Genomic DNA, 24,096 nt, shown 5'->3' with positions numbered 1-24,096 from the left:
AATATAAATTGCAAATCCAAATGCACACACATTTTCAATAGCTGCTGCAACAACAAAAAATCAACACGATTGCCCTCTTCTCCTTAGCACAAAGTAAAGCTAGTTATCTTAAAACAGGGATGTGCAAGCTATGCGCACTCAGTTAATTTGGGTAAATGTTAAAGTAACACAGCTGCAGTCTTGGCAGCTCAGTTACAAAGATCATATTTTGATATTTGCATAAAGTTGGGCGAATGGTTGAATAAGTTACGTTACATTATTGGAATTCCAGTAAGTTTACCAGCGTTTTGGGAACTGTATTCTGTAGTGTTTATAATCAGGGCACTGGTTTAGAATGACTGAATAGGTTAAATTCAGTATTTATTACATGGGAATCGAAGATTTTTACCAGTATTCTGGGGGTTGCATTCTGCAATTCTGTCCGCTCTTCTGTAAATCAGTAACCTTGGACTATGACCCAATGGTCTTGTTTGTACAGTAGGTCATTTTTGTCCACTTTATGAAATCTGTAGAGCAGAAGACTGTCAAGCTTTCCATGTGCCAGCTCTCTGAAAGAGCTATCTGCTTGTCCCTATTGCCCTGCCCTGAGGGGATGGACATATGAGGAGAGGTTGAGTAGATTGGGACTCTACTCATTGGAGTTCAGAAGAATGAGAGGCGATCTTATTGAAACATATAAGATTGTGAAGGGGTTGGGTCGGGTGGATGCAGGGAGGATGTTCCCGATGATGGGTGAAACTAAAACTAGGGGGCATAGTCTTAGAATAACGGGCTGCTCTTTCAAAACTGAGATGAGGAGGAATTACTTCACTCAGAGGGTGGTAAGTCCATGGAATATGCTGCCCCAAAAAGCTGTAGAAGCTACATCATTACATAAATTTAAAACAGAAATAGACAGTTTCCTAGAAGTAAAGGGAATAAAGGGTTACGGGGAGCGGGCAGGAATTTGGACATGAGTCTAGGTTCGGATCGGTCATGGCCCTGTGGGTAGCGGAGCGGGCCCAGGGGCCGTGTAGCCTGATCCTGCTCCTATTTCGTGTGTCTAATTCTGTTAGATTCAGGAGATGGTTCTGTGATAGTAGATTGGCGGTTAGGATCAGATCAGCCATGATCTTATTGAATGGCGGAGCAGGCTCGAGGGGCCGATTGGCCTACTCCTGCTCCTATTTCTTATGTTCTTATGTTCTTTCCCTATTTCTCTTTTTCAAATGTCAACCATGGCTCAATGATATCACTCTCCCTTCTGCGTGAGACAGTTGCGGGTTTTCAGGGGCAGGTCCAGTGTGGAGTTCAATCTCAGCCACGCACCACAGTAAAGGGCTTTAAAGTCCCAGCGTGCACGCTACTCCCATCCACAAATACAAGAGTTCATGGGATAGACATCAGTGGCACAGGACTGGAACAGAGGATAGGGCAGAATCAGCACATCTGAAGAGCGAGCAGAAAATGCTGGGAACACCCAACGGGTCAGGCAGCATCTGTGGACGGAGGAAGGTAGGGTTAACATTTCAGGTCGCTTTATCTTTCATTTGGTTTTGACGACAGCTCATCGACCTGAAACATTTACGCTACCTCCTTCTCTCAACAGACGCTGCCTGACCTGATGAGTGTTTCTAACATATTTTGTTTTAATTTCAGATTTCCAGCATCTGCAGTATTTTGCTTTTTTGTTTCAGAACACTGAACACAATCTTCAAGCCAGCCTTTCAGTCACCTTAAGATGGCCTTGTCCAAAAAGAAGTGAACTTCATTTAAACAGTACACTGCATTTAAATTAAGCACAGTGCAGGTTTTCATCTGCTGAGGGTGGGATTGCACTGGGCGCCGCTTTTGGCCTGCTGGCGCGGGCTTAAGAGAGAATGCATGTGTGAATGAGCTGTGAATGGGATCAGTGGCTTTATAGCCATTCTTTTTTATTTTCCGGTTTTACAGAACACTTTAGCACTGGCTTTTGTTAGTTTTTTTGTCATTTCACTGAAAACATTTTCTTTTAATCTATTGGAGTTTATTGTTTATGGAACCTAAAATAGACAAATGCGGTTTGCTAATTCACCAGGAAACTGACTGTTGTTGAAACATTACAAAGTTTTGGCAGAGCAGGAAAAGCTGAAAAAAGGGAGAAGGGGCATAAAAAGTACTTGCATAAAGAAACTTTCACAGGAGCAATGAGGCAAGCTGGACAGGCCGCCAACAAGTCAAGTTTAGAGTTACTGATCGGAGCTGCTGTTCTGCAGTATTTGTATATTTGTAATATTTCATGGTATAAGTGGTACAAGGTGGAACAAGGCATGCTTGGGAAGTCATCAGATCCAGATGGCCTGGCAATGACTGAAGGCAAATGGCTTGGCAGGCTCTGGGTTAATAAGGACCCAGTTCCAGAGCCGTGCAGTACCTGCGACACCTGCAGCTTGCCTGCACCATAGGGATGACATTGCTCGTGGTAGTCAAGGTCACCTCCACCCTCAACGTTTCAGTTTTTGCCTCCTTCCAGCTTAGAAATCAACTGCAGTGTCAGCCTGTGTACTGCCCACACATTTATCAAGCACTGATCAGCATAGCTACCACTTTCATCTTTAACACTGAATAACAACAGCAGCATACGGGAATGGTAGCATAGAGGTAATGTTACTGGGCTAGTAATTCAGAGGCCTGGACTACTGATCCATAGATGAGCGTTCAAATCCCACCATGGCAGCTGGGGAATTTAAATTCAATTAATTAAATAAATCCGGAATAAAAAGCTAGTATCAAAACCCACCTGGTTCACTAATGTCCTTTAGTGGAAGGAAATCTGCCGTCCTTACCTGGTCGTGACTATTGTGCTGAAGACTTGTGCTCCAGACTAGCCGTGCCTCTAGCCAAGCTGTTCCAGTACAGCTACAATAATGGCATCTATCCGACAATGTGGAAATTTGCCCAGGTATGTCCTGTCCACAAAAAGCAGAACAAATCCAATCTGGCCAATTATTGCCCCATCAGTCTACTCTCAATCATCAGCAAAGTGATAGAAGGTGTTGTCAACAGTGCTATCAAGCAGCACTTATTCACCAATAACCTGCTCACTGATGTCCAGTTTGGGTTCCGCCAGGACCACTTGGCTCCAGACCTCATTACAGCCTTGGTCCAAAGATGGGCAAAAGAGCTGAATTCCATTGGTGAGCTGAGAGTGACTGCCCTAGATATCAAGGCAGCATTTGACCGAATGTGGCATCAAGGAACCCTAGTAAAACTGAAGTCAATGGGAATCGGGGGAGAAAACTCTCCACTGACTGGAGTCATACCTAGCACAAAGGAAGATGGTTGTGGTGGTTGAAGGTCAATCATCACAGCCCCAGGACATCGCTGCAGGAGTTCCTCAGGGCAGTGTCCTAGGCCCAACCATCTTCAGCTGCTTCATCAATGACCTTCCCTCCAACATATGGTCAGAAATTCGTATGTTCGCTGATGACGGCACAGTGTTTAGTGCCATTCACAACTCTTCAGATAATGAAGCAGTCCATGCCCGCATGCAACAAGACCTGGATGACATTCAGGCTTGGGCTGATACGTGGCAGGTAACATTCGCGCCACACAAGTGCCAGGCAATGACTATCTCCAACAAGCGAGAGTCTAACCATTGTATTGATTTCTATGTGGGTTCAATGACGACACATTGATGAAAGAGAATGTCTTTTAATCTACAGATTGTTCATCTAAGTTAACAGCATTACAGGAGACACCATGTTAGAGATCCATCTAAAACAAAACTAAAACTAAACGCTCTCTCTCACATGCCCTCTGCTGGTAAGGCATAAATAATCAAACAGGCAAATATGCTGGTAAGGCATCATAATCAAACAGGCAAATACCATCACTATTTGCTGATATCATTACATCTCCCTTTCTTAAAACAAAAGTATTTTACTTTTATCTAACAACATGTTTTCTTTGTATTACTCTGCATTTTCACTGTAACACTTAATGAACTTACATTATCATTATCATGATCAAGGTTTTTTAACCTTGTTTTGTGTGTTCACATGAAATATGTAAATACCTAGAACTTGAAGAGAGAATAAGATAACATTACTTCCTTCTATAACAAGAGTCCTTAAACTTGCTCAATGAGTCTCTCAGGAGGCTTCACGCATCTTGAGGATTTTCTGATTGATTGTCCTTGAATCTGAGTTGTTGCCTCGGATGATTGGTTCTCAGCTGTGTGATCAGGTTGTTCAACAGTATCAGTCTTTTGACCTGCTGTGTGATCAGGTTGTTCAACAGTATCAGTCTTTTGACCTGCTGTGGCTGGTCCCATGAGAAGATCCCGATGATTTCTTCGCAGAACAGCACCCTCATCGGTCTGAATGGTGTATGATCTTGGTTGGACTTCACTCAGGACAGTTCCCTTCTGAGTCCATATGTTTGTTTTGTCTTTGAATCTTACTTGGTCACCAGTGTGGAGTTCAGGTAGGTTTTGTGTTCCTCTGTCATAGTAGTACTTTTGCTTTTCTTTTTGTTGTTCTTTGAACTTCCTCACTTTCTCCCCCTTTTTTGTTTTCAGGAGGTTCTCCGGGATGGGTAGGTTTGACCTTAGCAGACGTCCCATAAGGAGTTGGGCTGGTGACATACCACACTCAAGCGGCGTTGTGCGGTATACAAGCATGCTCTGGTAGAAGTCAGTTCCACTGTCTTTTGCCTTGTACATCAGTCTTTTCACTGTCTGGACCGATTTTTCCACTAGTCCATTGGACTGTGGAAAGTGAGGACTTGATGTTGTGTGGGCAAAGTCCCACTCTTTGGCAAAGTGTCGGAAACTTGCATTGTAAAACTGGGGTCCGTTGTCTGTGAAGGCCTCGCTTGCCACGCCATGTCTGGAGAATATGGCTTTCATACATGTTATCACAGCATCTGCAGTGGTGGTGTACAGTCTACAAACCTCTGGATACAGGGAGTAATAGTCTGTGACTACAAGATAGTCCGTCCCTTGACATACGAATAGGTCAGCGCCTACCTTCTGGTAAGGTCTGTCTGGCGCTGGGTGTGGCTTTAGTGGTTCTACTGGATTGCTTGCTCGATATTTCAGGCATATTGTGCAGTTTGACACCTCATTTGTCACATCTTGGTTGATTCGTGGCCAGTACATCACCTCTCGTGCTCTTTTCTTACACTTTTTGATTCCCAGATGTCCTCCATGGATCCTTTTTAGCATCTCTTTTCTCAGACTCTTTGGGATAACTATTTTACTTCCTTTGTAGATGATGTCTTTGACCACTGATAGTTCCGCCCTGCAGTTCCAGTACTCTGCCATGTCAGGTGAGCAGTCTTGCTTCATGTTGGGCCATCCATCCAAGATGCTTTTCCTCAGTCGTCTCAGTGTTTCGTCTTTGTTTGTCTCAGTCTTTATGAGCTCCATTTTTGCATCTGCTATGGGCAGTGCACTTGTGATCATGTCCACGTAGGCGTTCACTTTTTCATCCATTTTGGTGTTTGCGGGCTCACTTGGGTCAACAGCTCTGGACAACGTGTCTGCTGTATACATCAGCTTACCCGGTGTGTACGCAACATTCAGTGTATAGCGTTGCAGCCTGATCATCATTCTTTGTATTCTAAGCGGACAGCTATTTAGTGGCTTTTGGAACAATGCAATCAAGGGCTTATGGTCAGTCTCTACACTGATTGCTTGTCCTGACACAAACTGGTGAAATCTTTCACAGGCGTATGTGATGCTGAGCAGCTCCTTTTCTATTTGAGCATATCGTGTCTCCGCGTCTGTCATTGAGCGCGATGCATATGCAATAGGTTGCCAGTAGTCATATTTTTGCAGAAGAACAGCACCGAGCCCACTCTGTGATGCATCTGATGATATCTTGATGGATCTCGCTGGGTCATAAAACCTCAGAACTGGTTCCTCTGTGAGCAGTTTCTTTAGATCGCTCCATGACTTCTCATGCTCATGATTCCATTCCCATTCTATGTTCTTTTCAGTTAGTCTTCTCAGTGGCGCCATCTTTTCTGAGAGGTTGGATATGAATTTACCCATGTAGTTGATCATTCCATTAAACCTCTGCATGTCCTTTTTGCATTGTGGCTTTGGCATATTCTCAATGGCGGACACCTTTCTGGGATCTGGTCTGATGCCCTCACTGCTAAGGATATCTCCCACGAATGTCAGTTCTGTCACCCCGAGCTGGCATTTCTCTCTATTCAGCTTCAGGTTTGTTTTCCTTGTTGCTTCCAGCACTTTTTTCAGTCTCTCGTCATGCTCAGTTCTCATGGTTCCCCATACTATGATGTCATCCATTGATGTATCAACTCCCTCCAGGTGCTCATAGATCATATGGATAGTTTTGTGATACACTTCAGGAGCTGAGGCAATGCCAAATGGTAACCTTAGGAATCTGTAGCTGCCAAATGGACTGTTGAACATGCACAGTCTTGAACTTGCCTCGTCCAGTTTCATCTGCCAAAATCCTGATGATGCATCTAACTTGCTGAAATACTTTGCATTTGCAAACTGTGACATGATTTCCTCACGTGTAGGAAGCTTGAAGTGCTCTCTCTTTATTGCTCTGTTTAGATCTCTTGGATCCAGGCAAATTCTGAGCTTTCCATTCTTTTTGTCCACAACGACGAGGGAACTCACCCACTCAGTTGGCTCATCTATCTTCTGAATCACGTTCAGGCTTTCCATCCTGTCCAACTCTGCCTTCAGTTGCTTTTGAAGAGCAAACGGAACTTTTCTGCATGGATGTATGACCGTTGGCATGCTTTTATCTACTCTGATCGTGTGTTCTCCTGGAAGGCAGCCTAGACCCTGAAATAGTTCGTTGTACTCTTTCATGAGTTCATCATAGACTGTCTCTCGTTCGCTTTCCACAACGAGGGCTCTCTTTACCAGGTTCAGTCTCTCACAGGCTATTAAACCTAGTATGGCCTGCACATCCTTTGGCACCACGATGAATGCTAGCGTGTGCTCTCTGTCCTTGTGTGTCACTTTGACAATGCATCTTCCTTTCACTGGTATATCAGTACCTGAGTATCCTGTCACTTTCACTTTTATTCCATGTATCTTTGGTCTGGGTCTAATTTTCTTAAAATCAGCCTCTGATATCACATTAACTTGTGCTCCAGTATCCAATTTAAATGGAATGTGTATGTCATTCACTTTTAGTGTTAACATCCAGTCTCTTTTTTCTTTTTTGTTTTCAGACACGACATCCACATAGAACTCCTCCATCTCACTTTCATCTACTGCATGGACCTTGCTTTGTTGCGCTTTGTTCTTACAGCAATGGGCATAATGGTTGTTTTTGTTGCAACTATTGCATTTTTTACCATATGCTGGACACTTTTTTGGTGGATGCTGTGTTCCGCATCGACTACATGACTTTCGATTGCCCCTTTCATTTTTGTTCGCTGGCCACGCCTCTTTTTTCACATTGGCGCTCTTTTTGTTAAACGGTTTGTGTCCGTTCTTACTCACTGCATCCACGTTGCAGCTATTGTCACTGAACAGCTCCTTTGCCTGCGACTTCACAATCTCTGTAGCCCTACACAGTGCTATGGCTTTTCCCAGGTCTAGATCTTGCTCTCTTAGCAGTCTTTCCCTTAGACCATTATCTGGAATACCACATACCAGTCTGTCTTTTATCAGCGAGTCTGTCAGTCCCCCAAATTCACATGTTTTGCTTCGGTTTCTCAGTTCAGTCACATACTGATCAATAGTCTCTCCCGTTTTCTGTACACATGTGAAAAATCTGTGCCTCTCAAACGTCACGTTACGTTTAGGTATGCAGTAGGCCTCAAACTGTTCCATTATTTTATCCAGTTTCATTTTGTCTCCATCAGCAGCGAATGTGAAGTTATTATACACCTCCAGCGCTTCATCACCCACGACATGTAAGAACACTGACGCTTTCATTTTATCACTTTTCTCGTCAGCTCCGATTGCCGCTAAATACAACTCCAAACGTTGTTTGAACCTCCTCCAATTTTCAGCCACATTACCTGTCAACTGAAGCTTCGCCGGTGGGTGTAAACCTTCCATTTTTCACTTTGTTAGCTATTCTCCAATGGTAAGTAACAATGTTCTCTTTTGGCTTGCTAATATGTGGAGAGCTGATTTAACTTCAGATTTTTCCTCTTCATCTCTTTCAATCACTTCTTCTGACACCGTGTATCGATTTCTATGTGGGTTCAATGACGACACATTGATGAAAGAGAATGGCCTAGAAATTGGGTTCTGGTCTTGCCAGGGCTGTAGCGCCAGAAAGTTTGCGCCAGCGGTAATGCGGCAGCGCACGACGAAAATTCAGGTGCGCTGGGCCCAGACGGCGGCGGGCGCTAAAACCCTCCTTTAGCGCCTCAAAACGGGCGTGAACTTGGGTTTCCCAGCGCTAATCCCCCGCTGCGGCACCCGATGCGGTGCGGCAGGCGGGGGAACTGCAGGCCTCCTCCTCCTGTTAAGGAGGAGCTGCCTGCAGCCGACAACTGTCCGGCGGATTGACCCGACATCTGAGCCCGGCACCTCGGGGAAGTGCCGGGCTCGCATGAGACACTGATCAGGGCCGCGGGGGGGGAATGCAGGAGTCCGGGAAGGGAGGTGCGGGCAGGCGGCCGCCGGGAACGCGGCCGGCCGCCGCTCCACCTTTATGCGCCGGCGCACACTGGGGGAAGACTCTGTTGCCAGAGTCTTAGTTGCGCCTGCCACGGGCGAGGCGGGCGCAACTGAATTTTGGCTTGGGGCCGGGTTACCACGGCAACCGGGACGCTGCGCACACCGATGACGTCATCGGTGCCGGCGCAGCGCTACCGGTGCAACGCCGATTTAGGGCCCCAGGGAATTTCTCAACTGGCCATAACTCCGGCGCTAGGCCCTCTAGCGCCTCAAATGCGGCGCAAAGCCTACCGAATTTCTAGGCCAATGTCTTTTAATCTAAAGCTTGTTCATCTAAGTTAACAGCATTACAGGAGACACCATGTTAGAGATCCATCTAAAACGAAACTAAAACTAAACTCTCTCTCTCACATGCCCTCTGCTGGTAAGGCATAAATAATCAAACAGGCAAATATGCTGGTAAGGCATCATAATCAAACAGGCAAATACCATCACTATTTGCTGATATCATTACAACCACCACCCCATGACATTCAACATCATTACCATCGCAGAATCCCCCACCATCAACATCCTGGGGGTCACCATTGACCAGAAACTTAACTGGACCAGCCACATAAATACTGTGGTAACAAGAGCAGGTCAGAGGCTAGGTGTTCTGTGGCGAGTGTCTCACCTCCTGACTCCCCAAAGCCTTTTCACCATCTACAAGGCACAAGTAAGGAGTGCAGCTCCAACAACACTCAAGAAGCTCAACACCATCCAGGACAAAGCAGCCCACTTGATTGGCACCTCATAAACCACCTTAAGCATTCACTCCCTCCACCACCGGCGTACCGTGGCTGCCGTGTGTACCATCTACAAGATGCACTGCAGCAACTCGCCAAGGCTTCTTCGGCAGCACCTCCCAAACCCGCGACCTCTTCTACCTAGAAGGACAAGGGCAGCAGGTGCCTGGGAACACCACCACCTCCAAGTTCCCCTCCAAGTCACACACCATCCTGACTTAGATCCTTCATTGTCGCTGGGTCAAAATCCTGGAACTCCCTACCTAACAGCACTGTGGGAGTACCTTCACCACACGGACTGCAGCAGTTCAAGAAGGTGGCTCATCACCACCGTCTCGAGGGCAATTCGGGATGGGCAATAAATGCTGGCCTTGCCAGCGATGCCCACATCCTATAAAGAAATTTTAAAAAATAACATGACATTTCAATGCATTCATTGCACTGCTGCATTTCCCAAAATATTAGGGTCATTGTAGCATCCATGTAGTAATTGGTTGGGAGGTAGGAGACAAAGGCCGGAATTTTGCCGGTCCTCAGATTGTGGGATTGGAGGCGGGACCGCTGTCAAAATGGCAAAGATTGACAGCGGGCAGGAAACCCGTTGTCAACCTGCCTCCAATCAATCTTCCCAAGTGTTGGGTCCTCGATTTGCATATGGACCCGACACCTAGCGGCAAGAAGAGGATTATAGCCACTTACCTGCCTGTCAACAGGTACTTGATAGTTGTTAACAGGCTCTTTTTCAATTTTGTCACTTCTGCCTCAGGTTCCCCAAAGTCTGGACACCACGTCAGGTAAGTGTGGCGTGTTGTGAGTTTGCTGTAATGTTTGTGCATTGATGACAGCTGCAGAAGTGGTGTGAAGGATCAAGTGGTGCACTGGTGAGTTTCAGAGGTAAAGAAATGTTAGGAAAATCATTTTTAATGCATTTACCCTTTTCTGTAGGTAACAAGTTTTGAATTGGCTGTCTGGTCCCACCTCATTGGGAGAACCTCTCTCACCAGTGACAGATTGCTTCTGTAACCTCACTTGCAGCTGCCATCTGTTCTAGCCTAAGGAGGGAGTCACTGGAGAGCCTGGGTGCAAGAACTCACCTGTGAACAGTCATTGTCAGTGTTTGCAGCGCCTCAATGCTGTCAAACACTGAGAAATGAGCTGTCAAAGAAAAGTGGGCGTGGTCCCTTTAAGAAAACCGGCAGATGACGCATCATCAAATGACGTCATCTGACCGGCTTCTTCTTAATTGGCTGGCAAGCCCAAAGGGTGGGCTTAACAAGGCCAATCGACGTAAAATCACGTCCGTTGGCCAGATGAAGTTGGGGGCGGGACTGGAACCCGGAAACCAGCTGACCCGTTCCCAAGCCACATCCATTTGCAAAATCACGGCCAGAGAGTAGGGATAAACGGAACATCCTCTGTGACAAGTGCCGTTCCCAAGGGATCTGTTCTAAGGGCTCAGCTTTTCACTATATGTATTAATGACTTAGATGAAGGAATAAAGAGTTCTACAGGTACACTATCCCTTATCCGAAAGCCTTGGGACCAGCTGAGTTTCGGTTTTCGGAATTTTTGGATTTCAGAAGGTATTATTATAAGACTGGGAAATTTGTATTTAATATAAATTGTAAAAGTTCAGGCTACCTCTTGCGACTGTTCCGTGTCTCATTCCCCTTCCTGCTTCTCTGGAAAGCCGGAAAGCAGTTTTGGTCGCCTTACCTGAGGAAGGACGTTCTTGCCATGGAAGGAGTGCAGCGAAGATTCACCAGGCTGATACCTGGGATGGCAGGAATGACGTATGAGGAGAGATTGTGTCGATTGGGCTTATACTCACTGGAGTTTAGAAGATTGAGAGGGGATCTCATCGAAACCTATAAAATTCTGTCAGGCCTGGACAGACTAGATGCAGGAAGGATGTTTCTGATGGCTGGGGAGTCCAGAACCAGGGGTCATAGTCTAAGGATAAGGGGTAAGCCATTTAGGACTGAAATGAGGAGGAATTTCTTCACCCAGAGAGTGGTGAACCTGTGGAATTCTCTGCCACAGAGGGCGGTGGAGGCTAGTTCATTAAGTATATTCAAGAAAGAGTTGGATATATTTCTTAAGGCTAAAGGGATAAAGGGATATGGGGAGAAGGCAGGGACCGAGTACTGAATTTGGATGATCAGCCATGATCTCATTGAATGGCGGAGCAGGCTCGAAGGGCCGAATGGCCTACTCCTGCTCCTATCTTCTATGTATCTATGTATATCGGCTGACTCCTACTAAGCTGGCCCGCAAATCAGGTCGGGGGTCGGGGGAGAAAAGAATATCGGTCAGGCCGGGGGTCGGGGTCGGGGGGTGTCCGGGGGGGGTCCGGGGTCGGGGTCGGGGGGGGGGGGGAAAGAATATCGGACGGGCCGCGGTTCGGGTCGGGAGAAAAAAATATCGGACGGGCCGCGGTTCGGGTCAGGTCGGGAGAAAAGAATAACGGACGGGTCGGGGGGGGAGAAAAGAATTTCGGACGGGCCGCGGTTCGGTTCGGGTCGGGGAGAGAAAAGAATATTGGACGGGCCACTGTATTGTTGGGTTCACTCTCCCGGTACCTCCTTCACACTGCCCGGCTCAGCCTGCAATCTCCTACCCAGGAGGGAACTCTATGACCCTCTGCCCTGCTCAGCGTAAGTCGTGCGCCACTCTGGTCATGTCGTGCGCACGACTTACGCTGAACAAAAAAACTTTCGGTTTTTAGAGGTTTTCGGTTTTCAGAAGTTCGGATAAAGGCTAGTCTACCTGTATATGCAGGTTTACAGATGACAGTAAGTTAAGAGGCATAGTAAGTTGTGTACAAAATCAAAATACTGCGGATGCTGGAAATCTGAAATAAAAACAGAAAATGCTGGGAATACTCAGCAAGTCAGGCAGCATCTGTGGAGAGAGAAACAGAGTTAACGTTTCAGGTCTGTGACCTTCTGTCAGAACTGGAAAAAATTAGAGATATAACAGATTTTAAGCAAGTGCAGGGGCAGGGAAAGGGGGGAGGGGAGGAAAGAACAAAAGGGGAGGTCTGTGATTGGGTGGAAGGCAGGAGTGATTAAATGGCAAAAGGGATGATCATAGAAAGCAAAAGGAGATGGTAATGGGACAAGTAAAGAAACAAAAGATGAGTCTAGAAGAGGTGTAAATGGGAATGGCAGAAACATCAACAGCTGCCATGTGAAAAAATAGGGGCCGAGGTTATGGTCTGAAATTGTTGAACTCGATGTTGAGTCCAGAAGGCTGTAAAGTGCCTAATCGAAAGTTGTGTAGGTGGGAGTAGAAAGTTACAAAGGGACATAGATCAACTAAGTAAGTGGGTACAACTCTGGCAGATGGAGCTCAATGTGGGAAGTGTGAGTTCATCCACTTTGGATCCAAACAAGGTAAATCAGAATATTTTCTTAAGGGTAAGAGACAGTGTATAGCTATGCTGGTACTTGCAAACCTTTGAGAGAAGGATGGATAGAGGTTTTTTTTCTGAATCACTAGCAGTGCTGACAGACTTCTCTTCCTGACCTTCAGTGACAAAAAAAGGAAGATATATAGAATGCTAGCTCCAAGACACAGCTTCAAACAGAGTTTGCAATTGAAGATGTTGTTGGGGTGATTTTTGTCACATTATTACCCTGTTTTTTAGTGTCAATGGGGCAGTAGCGAGACAAAGATAGAAAACGCACGCTGATTTTCCGTCTGATTTGATTTTCAAGTGGGCCTCAATTTAGACGGGCATTGCTTCTACCAGAAACAGGTGGCAGCCAAATGAATATATTTAACTTAGGGTCCCTAAGGCACAATTAGGACGAGGATGCCATTTTCGTCTCTACCCTCATTGCTATCTCAAGTTCCTCAACCTACTCACAGACCATGAAGTCATGAAGCAATCATTTGCAGTGGTATTTAAAGGCATCCTCAGCTACTCTCAGGTGAAATTCTGCAAGATTTTAAGAGACATTTTGCCTCCATTACATTGTGGCTTTTAGCTACTTAAACCAATTCAAAATGCTTGTAAGTGCCTGCTGAATGTGTAGGGTTCTCAAAATTCCCACATTCCCCAAAAGTTATGGATAAAGGGACCCTGTATGGACAAGTTATTAAAAAGGGTATCCAAAATGGCTTCTGCAACCTCGTGACCAAAAGTAAAGGATTTTAAAAGCAAGGCCCTGCAAAAAGGCAGGCACTTTGCAAAACCTGAAACGAAACCTAAAATGCATGAATCTGTGAAAGACTTTGTGAAGCCAGACAGCTAGGTAAACACAGAATATGCATTCATTCACCTTGGAACAGATCAAGTCAGAATGGGCCTAATCGAGGCCATTAAGTTTCTGCATACATAATCGGTAACAGCTCACAGTAGCCATCAAGCCAAGATAAGGACAATTAAATTTCATAAATAACAAACAGCCAGGATATCGGAGCCATTAAACCAGGAGACAACCGCCCAAAAGCCGTTAAAGTGGATGACCATAATCACTTTGGACGAGCCCGGCAAAAGTTAGACAAAGGACTGACCTGATTTGGCGCGCAGATAAGGGATGAAGAACCGGGTATAATTGTAGGCCCACCGATGGCCAAGGTCTCTTGCTCTAGCCGCTTGCTCTTCGCTCATGCCCTGGCCTCGTGGCGGGCTCTCTTCTCGCTCCCTGCACTGCTCAACACCAAGGACGCCCATTACTACACCGAGGACCGAACGCGGGAGGAGAATGAGACCCGATTCGAAAAGGCACAGGACATACGGGGCCACAAGCGGGCAGACAAGACGAGACGAGGAAAATGGTAAACCGGTAAAGGCAGAGAAGGGCAGCGGAAAGATGCGTTGGGGGACAAACGGCCTAGTTATAAGCTGGCGTTTGATGAATAAGTTGGTGTTCAAAACATGGGTAGCAAAAGCATATTGGCAATATAAACCGCCAACCGAGCCCCAACCGTCATAAAAACCGTCGGCGACCAAACCACCCGAGGAAGAAGAAGAAGACCCATCGCGAATCAACGAAGACATTAACGGAGGAAAAGGAGGGTGCTTCGCACAAACAACTCCATCGCCGCGCCCTGTGACCATGTGGCGACAACACACCCCAAAGGACAGCAAGAGCGGACCCCAAAACTCATAACCATTAAAAAAGTCAACAGGTTTTGAATTGGTGACCATGAATCCCTGGCCCCTCATAGCTTAATCTAGTCAGGTATAGGGGGTGGGATAAGGATAAGGGGATTTTAATGTGTTTGTTCCCTCGATGTGCCGTGTGTTCCCCATTCCCATATAAGTGTATTGGTTTTATATGCCTGTAATTATCTTATTAATTCTCAGTATTGTGATTTTGTTTTGCCTTTAATAAAAATTACGGTTTTCTTGCACCGAACCAGCTGTCTACTCATTTTTCTGTATCGCTGCCTGTACCTAAGTCCGGTGTCTAGAACCCAGGGGTGTGGGAGCGATTCAAACCGCTCAGGGACAGTCAGGGGCAGAGCTGACTGGGCAGATGCCAAATGTTCTGAACTAACTTCTGGCAACACACCTTTTTTCATCTTTTGGCAATTCCACTCTGGCAATAAAATGAGGTGGAGCCTCAAAGGAAGAAGTACACAGAGCAAGAGCATTACTGTGCTGCCTTCCTTTAGGAATTTATGTTAGTTTTCAAGTTAATTCAGGGGTTTGAGTAATTTGGGTCGATTTCCATTGTGTGCCGCCACCTAGTGGATATTTGGTACCTAGCAAGTGCAGTAAAGCGCAGTAAAGTGCAGTAAAGTAAACTGCTGTATAGCACAAGACCTGCAGCTCGACACATGTGTGTTGGAAGTTATTTTCTTGTTACGCTTCGGCCTTGGACACTATTTGTCTGTAAGTACTTGAGAATGTTATAGATGATTAGTGTACACTATATTTTGCAGAAAATGTTTAGTTTGTAACCTTTCTCTGTAAGCAAACCTGCACAGCTAGCCGTGAAGTGCTCGCTCTCTGTGTCTAGCTGGTCAATTTGTAGCTGTATTTTGATGCACTATGTACAGGGCTAATTTAAAATGAATGTAAGAGAATGCCTTTCAGTTTGCTAAATGTATATTCACAGTAAGCTGTGTTTTCACGTGTTTTGGTAAGTTACATGCCAAATGTACTGTGTTGCTCAGGCTTACCTAAATTTGTGTATGCATATCAGTTATGTGCTTGTATACTAGTGTGTGCTTCCATTTCTGTATTGTATTTCAGTTTCACAATAAGAATCTTTCAGTAAAGTTTACAAGAAAAGTCAAGCCTTGTGATTTTTATGGGAAGATATCGAGTTGTTAGCTACCTGTCTAGCTCTGCATAGGAACGTGCTGCAAGGGCAGAAAAATTACAGTGAAGCATGCTCTCATGAATCCTTGCCCTCCTACTGAATGTATAGGCCCAGGACAACATAATTGCAGTTCTCTCAGGAGCAGAAGGAGACTGAGTTTCTCTGGGGAGGCTGTCAGAGTTGTGTCACCACCTTCAACAGGACCTACAATCAACTGCCACAGCTTGAACAGCATCACCGGTTACAGCCAAGGGCACCGCAGCCTTCAGCTTCTTTGCCTCTGGCTCTTTCTGGGCTCCCGCAGGGGATATCAGTAACATCAGTCAATCTGCAGTTCATGCTAGCATTAAGCAGCTGATTGATGTCATGCTTGCTAAAGCTACTTTCCCCATGGACATCCCAAAGCAGCAGGATGATGTTCTGGGGTTGCCTGGATTGCAGGATTCCCCCCGTGTCCAGGACATCATTGACTGAACCCATGACACCCTGCAGTCACTCCTTTTAGATCAGTCAGGAGTGGAGCTGGGCACAGCCATCGATGGTGGGTGAAGGGAGGATGGATACACAAGAGGCCAGAGTCAAAGGATGGAGTATTTGGAGGGAGGTTTGTAGGGCTGAAGGAAGTAAGAGATAGGGAGGGGCGAGGGCATGAAGGGATTTAAACACGAGGAAGAGAATTTTAAATTTGAGGCATTGGGAGACTGGGAGTCATTGTAGGTCGGTGAGGACGGGTGATAGGTGAAGGAGAGTTGGTGTGGAGTAGGATGCTGGTACTGGAGTGTTAGATGATCTCCATTTATGGATGGTGGGGGATGGGAGGTCAGCCAGGAGAGTATTGGTATTGTGTCTGGAGTTGACAAAGGCACGAGATAGGCTGAGGTAGGAGTGGAGGCAGGTCCTGTTACGGAGGTGGAAATAGGAGGTCTTTGTGTTTGAGAGGATACGCAGTCAGAAACTCCACTCAATAGTTAATAGGACGTAAACACTCTGGTTCAGTCTAAGACAGTGGCCAGGGAGGAGGAATGGAATCAGTGGCCAGGGAGGAGGAATGGAATCAGTGGCCAGGGAGGAGGAATGGAATCAGTGGCCAGGGAGGAGGAATGGAATCAGTGGCCAGGGAGGAGGAATGGAATCAGTGGCCAGGGAGGAGGAATGGAATCAGTGGCCAGGGAGGCGGAATGGAATCAGTGGCCAGGGAGGAGGAATGGAATCAGTGGCCAGGGAGGAGGAATGGAATCAGTGGCCAGGGAGGCGGAATGGAATCAGTGGCCAGGGAGGAGGAATGGAATCAGTGGCCAGGGAGGAGGAATGGAATCAGTGGCCAGGGAGGCGGAATGGAATCAGTGGCCAGGGAGGCGGAATGGAATCAGTGGCCAGGGAGGAGGAATGGAATCAGTGGCCAGGGAGGCGGAATGGAATCAGTGGCCAGGGAGGAGGAATGGAATCAGTGGCCAGGGAGGAGGAATGGAATCAGTGGCCAGGGAGGAGGAATGGAATCAGTGGCCAGGGAGGAGGAATGGAATCAGTGGCCAGGGAGGAGGAATGGAATCAGTGGCCAGGGAGGAGGAATGGAATCAGTGGCCAGGGAGGAGGAATGGAATCAATGGCCAGGGAGGCGGAATGGAATCAATGGCCAGGGAGGAGGAATGGAATCAGTGGCCAGGGAGGCGGAATGGAATCAGTGGCCAGGGAGGAGGAATGGAATCAGTGGCCAGGGAGGCGGAATGGAATCAGTGGCCAGGGAGGAGGAATGGAATCAGTGGCCAGGGAGGAGGAATGGAATCAGTGGCCAGGGAGGAGGAATGGAATCAGTGGCCAGGGAGGCGGAATGGAATCAGTGGCCAGGGAGGAGGAATGGAATCAGTGGCCAGGGAGGAGGAATGGAATCAGTGGCCAGGGAGGAGGAATGGAATCAGTGGCCAGGGAGGAGGAATGGAATCAGTGGCCAGGGAGGAGGAATGGAATCAGTGGCAAGGGTACTGAGTTTGTGGCAGGGGCTGAAGGTGAAGGCTTCAGTCTTACTAATGGTTAACTGGAGGAAATTGCAGCTCATCCAAGACTTGTCTTGAATATTAGGCATGCAGTCTGACAGCACAGAGGCAGTGGAGGGGTCAAGGTAGGTGATGGAGAGGTACATTTGGGCATCATCAGCATACATGTGGAAGCTCCCTTCTTAAATCATAAGGACTATCACTCCATTATTCTGCAAATTGTGTGTGTGATGATCAGCGGAATAATATGCAGGTCTGTGGTTGCTTTCCTGGTAGCTACCATGGTGCTTTTGTTTTGTGTCAATCCTGGATCCCTCTCTCTTTGCCCTGGCACAGTAAGCAAGAGGCTGGCTACTTAGGGACAAGGGCTATTCCCTGCACAATTGGTTCACAACTCCTCTCAAAAATCAGAAGCTGAACTGCGCTACAGTCAAATGCATGGAGCAACTAAAACCCCCACTGAGCAAACCATTGGAGTCTTCAAGCAATGTTTCCACTGCTTGGACAGATCTGGTGGCTTACTGCAATACAGCTCACAGATAGTGTTCCATATATTAATGGTCCACTTTATGCTGCATAACTTTGCTCTGCAACATGAAGCCACGATTTGACAATCTTCAGCATGAGAAGGGAGACGTCACGGACAGTTGCCTGCAGCCAATGCTCTTTAGCAGCAGCTCATTGAACGTCAAGTGAAAAATTCATGCTCCCCTACATTAACAATCATGTCTATCATGTCTCCCAGTCCAATCACACTCAAATGAACTGCATCTTCCCAAAGACCAGCATTACTACTCATGATAGCTAACATTGCAGGGCCACCAATGACACTCCCTGCACACAAAGTTTCCAAAAGTATCATAATTTTCCCCCCTTCTCCAGCTCTGGTCCTGCTGGCTCCATGCAGGAGCTGGGAAAGTTCACCTCATATTTAATTGGGTAGACATTCTGTAGATCAAGCAATCTCATGGCAATGTTCTCACTGACAATCCCCATACAAATCTCAGTGCTGTGATACGACATGGATTTGCTGTTACTGTTCCTCTTGTGGCAAGTTCACTGGACTTCGATGATGAAATGCTTCTCCACAGGGAAATCAGAGGGCAAGCCACCCAGGCGACTCGCGCTCATCTCCTATTGGGCAGTTACAAAGAAATATTTGGGCTTGGGAGCAGGTCTCTGGCTTGTCTAGAGTACAAGAGGAGAAAAAAAATGATGATGATTAATAATGAATATTACAAGTTCTTAAATGTTAGAATGATGGCTTCAGAATCAATTACAGTACAAGATACAGCCAAGTGCTTTAATTAATTTGCACTTGTCTCTATTCTTCCATAAAATGTGCCAAAACGATCACACATAGGACCAAGGCAAGAATTAGGCAATAGCAGCACTTTTAAGAATTCACCCAATACCACTTTTAATCTGTTATATTTGTTTGAGTAAAGTGTCTAGGGTTTTTCCTTCTTGGTTATTTTCTTCACCCACCATGAAACATTACCAACCAAGATCAGTGCGAGCAGGCAGTTTACCCGTTTCCTGGCATCTGTCAATGCCAATCAATCACCAGTTATTAGAGTTAGATGGGTCTGCCTCAAGGTGACTCATTATCCCTCTCAGTAGATGTCTCTCAACAGCACAGCTAAGACGACTCAAACCCACCATTTGCAAAATCACTGGCACTAGCCCCATGTCCCCACACTGCGCAGTGAAGCTCTGACTGCATCAACATGTAAATTTTGTGAATTTATTGCAACCGAGTGATTAGCTAAAAAAAAGTGATTATCAAAGATGTAAAAAAATCATTCCTTTCTTCTCACATTATATAGTATCCCTGATTTAAATATATTATTTAAATATTTGATTATAATAATATATGTAAATATAATGTCTCCCCATCACAATTATTAATATTTTCAATACTCATCATACTAAATAGTGGTAATTAATTTTCTAATTTCACATGAAGACAGCAGCACCTGCAAGAAGTCTAATTTGGTCTGCATTAGCACCCAGTACTGCGTTATAATTTAGATTCAGTTGCACAATGCAGCTAAATGGGCTGTGCTACAATTGCTGCTATAGACATTCTCTGGAATTGGGAATCTAAACACCATTTCAGAACCAAGTTCTGAATTTATCAGGTTCTATAATTTTAGGATATTTAATCACATAACAGACTTTTGAGTTAAATCAACTTGATTTGTTTAGAACTATGACTTCATTAATTTCAATCCAATCCTGTATCTAGAAATCTGCTTTATTTAAAAGTAATTCTTAGCTGTATTTCAGTGAATTTTCATAAGCCATGATATCCTTCAGAGGGTCCTAGCAAAGAAACACAAGACAATAGCAGTGTTTAAGCTTGGCTATACATAAATCAGAGGTATCAAGTCTAAATCATTTTATATCTCTGGATCATTTTGATCCAGTCACATGGGGACTAGCAGCTGACTAGCAGCTAGCTAAGTACAAACTACAAACAGATCCTACACTTTTGAAGAGGCTAAGCGAGAACAGCGGTCTCTAAGTTTGCCAATGCTGGTGTTTCATCATTTTGAGTACAAAGATTTGTGCAAAAGAGTGACTTTTTTTTTTCTAAATTATGTCACACTTACCTTCAACCTGCTTAAGAGTTACGTTCTTGACTCGTCGCACATTAATTAGTATGCGCAGGTTGAAGGTGATGTAATGTAACTTCCCTGAAGCACACTGTGGCGAAATGTAAAAGCTGCACAGGCAAAATACACAAGATGAGAGGACACACAATTTACGGTTTTGAAAAGACAGTTAGCTTTTGCAAGATGATATGCAACAGATGTAAGTTAGTATTTAAGGGGTTGCAATAGATTTATTGAGTTTTGACAATATTCTATGTGAAAGTTTACTAACATTTTTTTAAACATGCACTGGTTACCATTTCTATCCCTATTGGAATGAATGGACATACCCCTACCACACGATAGCCACACATCTTATAATACTGCAGCATGTCAATTTAACATACAGACAAAAAATTCCTTAGAGAACGACCGTGTAACGTAGACAGTTTTGTTCTACTCTGCCCTACTTTAAAAAAGTCAATAAGTCAACACCACTTTCATGCTTGACTAGGCAAAGTACAGCTTTTATCTAATTCTCTGTAGCATGTGTGTTGAGACCATATCCTATGAGGAATAGATTAAGACATCAATTGATTTAACTTGTGACCTGCAGTCACTGTCAAATGTAGTAAAAGGTGTCTATTTTCCCTTTTGAGCTGATAATTTTTCTTTCAAGCTAATCTTCGTTCTTGTGAGAACTTTGTATTTGTCTCTCTGCTTTCAGTTTACCTTGCCTCATTCCCGTGGAAGTTCCCATGGGCAGACTCGAATTATTCGGAAAGCCTATGCCAAAGCCTACTACACACAAATGATGACTGAATGCTACCAGCTATGGAAACAACTGGAAGCTGAAGCCAATGTTGAACTATTCAGGTAAATTAGCACCCAAGCATTCCAGACGAGGGACACCCCCAGCAATAAAAAGAAATGCTGGCATTTATACACCACTTTATTACTTTTGTTGAAACATCAACAATGTGAATCAAGGGATATGGAGATTGGGCGGGAAAGTGGAGTTGAGGTCGATGATCAGCCACGATCTTATTGAATGGTAGAGCAGGCTCGAGGGGCCGTATGGCCTACTCCTGCTCCTATTTCTTATGTTCTTATCTGGTGTGCATGTACATAGATTCCTGAAGACAGCAGGACAGGTAGATAAGGTGGTTCAGAAGGCAAATGGGATACTTGCCTTCATTAGCTGAGGCATAGAATATAAGAGCAGGGAGGTTATGATGGAGCTGTACAAAACGCTAGTTAGGCCACAACTGGAATACTGTGTGCAGTTCTGGTCGCCACACTATAGGAGGGATGTGATTGCATTGGAGAGGGTGCAGAAGAGATTCACCAGGATGTTACCTGGGCTGGAGCGCTTCAGCTATGAAGAGAGACTGGACAGGCTGGGGTTGTTTTCCTTAGAGCAGAGAAGGCTGAGGGGGGACCTGATTGAGCTGTACAAAATTATGAGGGGCATAGATAGGGTAGATAGAAAGGAACTTTTCCCCTTAGTAGAGGGGTCAATAACCAGGGGGCATAGTTTCAAGGTAAGGGGCGGGAGGTTTAGAGGGGATTTGAGGAAAAACCTTTTCACCCAGAGGGTGGTTGGAATCTGGAACTCACTGCCTGAAAGGGTGGTAGAGACAGGAACCCTCAACATTCAAGAAGCATTTAGATGAGCATTTGAAACGCCATAGCATACAAGGCTACGAACCGTGATGGAAAATGGGATTAGAATAGATAGAGCTTGATGGCCGGCACTGACACAATGGGCCAAAGGGCCTCTTTCTGTGCTGTATGACTCTATCTATGACTCTATCTCAAAACGCTTAACATAAACAAATGACGTTTGGAGTGCAGTGACTGTTGTTATGTAGGCAAACTATCAATACCATGCTGCGTTTGCTTTTGGGGTGTGGCTAATTGAAATGACTTTGAATGAATGTGTGGATCAGAAAAACAGTCACGCATGCTCTCTTCACAAAGCCCCGCTGATGGGTTCACCTCAGCCTAAAATTTGTGTGATATTTGAAACGCGTGTGAATTTTAAAAAAAATCAGTATGGTATGAGATTGGGGAGTTCCCTTGTACGAGTGTATCACCTCACTGGAAGGAAAATCACTATCAGTCCCGCTCACAGTGAGATAGTATTGCTGGACAAAAACATAATACAATATAAACATGGTAATAATCAAAAACAATGGGCCGGAGTTTGCGGTAAGAATAACGGTGAGGCTATCAGTGCTGACCGTTATTAAGGTATAAATCGGACAACAACTTCCAGAGACCACACATGCGCAGTTAAACATGGAAGTCAGGAAGCTGCTGTCCGAGTTGCCCTGCTCCTCCAGAAGTTTCACGATACCAGTATCTTGCCGTGAGACTGCACTGAAACACATGGAAGGGCATGAAGTTGCTGTACTTGCGCGATAGATGCACACTAAACTCACCAGAAAAAGTTAGGGCTTGCCCATTTCACTGAAAATTAACTTTTTACAAGTGTTGAGTCTTTACCTGGTAATGCACGCTTCCTCCTCTCTCCCCTTGCACTTCTGCCCCTCCCCTTGTTTTCTCATACAGCCCCCCCCTTTCCTTTTGCCACACATCCCATCTGGTCCTCTTGGCATTCATTTGCCCTGTTTGCTTCTACCCAAAACTGGCTAATGCCCAGGGCAGACCGCACTCCTCCTTATGCTTCTCTAAATTGCTGCCTTTGTATACTGAAGGTGAGAACTTCTATTCTCCTCTCCTGAGAGTTCCCACCAACAGTATACACAGGCGGCAACCTGGGACCTTAGCGCGGGACGTAGCATGAAGAGAAGGAGCAGGACACTAGTCACTTAACTCTGGAGAAAAAGACTGGAACAGAGGGCAGAGTGGGGACCTGCTGTGCTCATGTGTGTCTGAAAATGCTGACCATGGCCCCAGAAGGCTGATGCCAACCATCAGAGTTTCACGCTGACATCTTTGATTATCTAATTACATATGAATCCAGCAGTAGGCGTCTAGTTTTGGAGGTTCTACCTCACTGCTCGTGTCCTAACTCGCACCAAGTCCCATTCACCCATCTCCCCTGTGCTCGCTGACCTACATTGGCTCCCAGTTAAGCAACGCCTCGATTTCAAAATTCTCATCCTTGTTTTTAAATCCCTCCATGGCCTCACTCCTGCTTATCTCTGTAATCTCCTTCAGCGCCGCACCCCCCCCCCCCCCAACCACCCCGAGATATCTGCGATCCTCTGATTCTGCTCTCTTGAGCATCCCTGATTATAATCGCGCAACCATTGGTGGCCGTGCCTTCTGTTGCCTGGGCCCTAAGCTCTGGAATTCTCTCCCTAAACCTCTCCGCCTCGCTACCTCTCTTTCCTCCTTTAAGACGCTCCTTAAAACCTACCTCTTTGACCAAGCTTTTGGTCACCTGCCCTAATTTCTCCTTATGTGTTTCGGTGTCAAATCTTTTGTCTTAAAATACTCCTGTGAAGCACCCTGGGATGTTTTACTACGTTAAAGGTGCTATATAAATACAAGTTGTTGTTGTTGTTATGCTTACAATTCATTTGATAAGCTCCTTGGCTGAGATCAACATGAAGATGGCTGCTGGCAAGTAAAGAGAGGCCCAGTGATTTTATAAAATGAAACACCTTCGCAGGTGACCTGCTGAGTGTTTCCATCATTTTATGCTTTTATTTCAGATTTTCCCCATCTGCATTATTTTGCTTTTGATTCTACAAAAGTACTGGTTTCTCTTCAATTTTATTTAAACTCACTTCCACATAGACAGCATCTGCCATGCTACAGAACTGCTGTGCATCAACTGAACAAATGTATCATAAACAGGAG

General features: G+C 45.5%; 1 protein-coding gene across 2 annotated transcripts in view; it reads left to right on the top strand.

The window, feature by feature from the left end:
- Positions 1 to 24,096, top strand: part of pipox (pipecolic acid oxidase) — a 93,664-nt gene that overhangs the window by 607 nt on the left and 68,961 nt on the right. For both annotated transcript variants that reach the window (XM_085965006.1, XM_085965008.1), the window contains exon 2: positions 20,987 to 21,135. In XM_085965006.1, coding sequence (XP_085821132.1) covers positions 20,987 to 21,135 — 149 coding nt within the window. The remainder of the gene's footprint in view (positions 1 to 20,986; positions 21,136 to 24,096) is intronic.

The sequence above is a fragment of the Somniosus microcephalus genome, chromosome 22, assembly GCF_052327205.1.
Source record: "Somniosus microcephalus isolate GS21.2 chromosome 22, FLI_Smic_1.0, whole genome shotgun sequence".
In the NCBI taxonomy this organism is placed as follows: Eukaryota; Metazoa; Chordata; class Chondrichthyes; order Squaliformes; family Somniosidae; genus Somniosus; species Somniosus microcephalus.
This window is presented reverse-complemented; position numbering and strand designations above follow the sequence as displayed.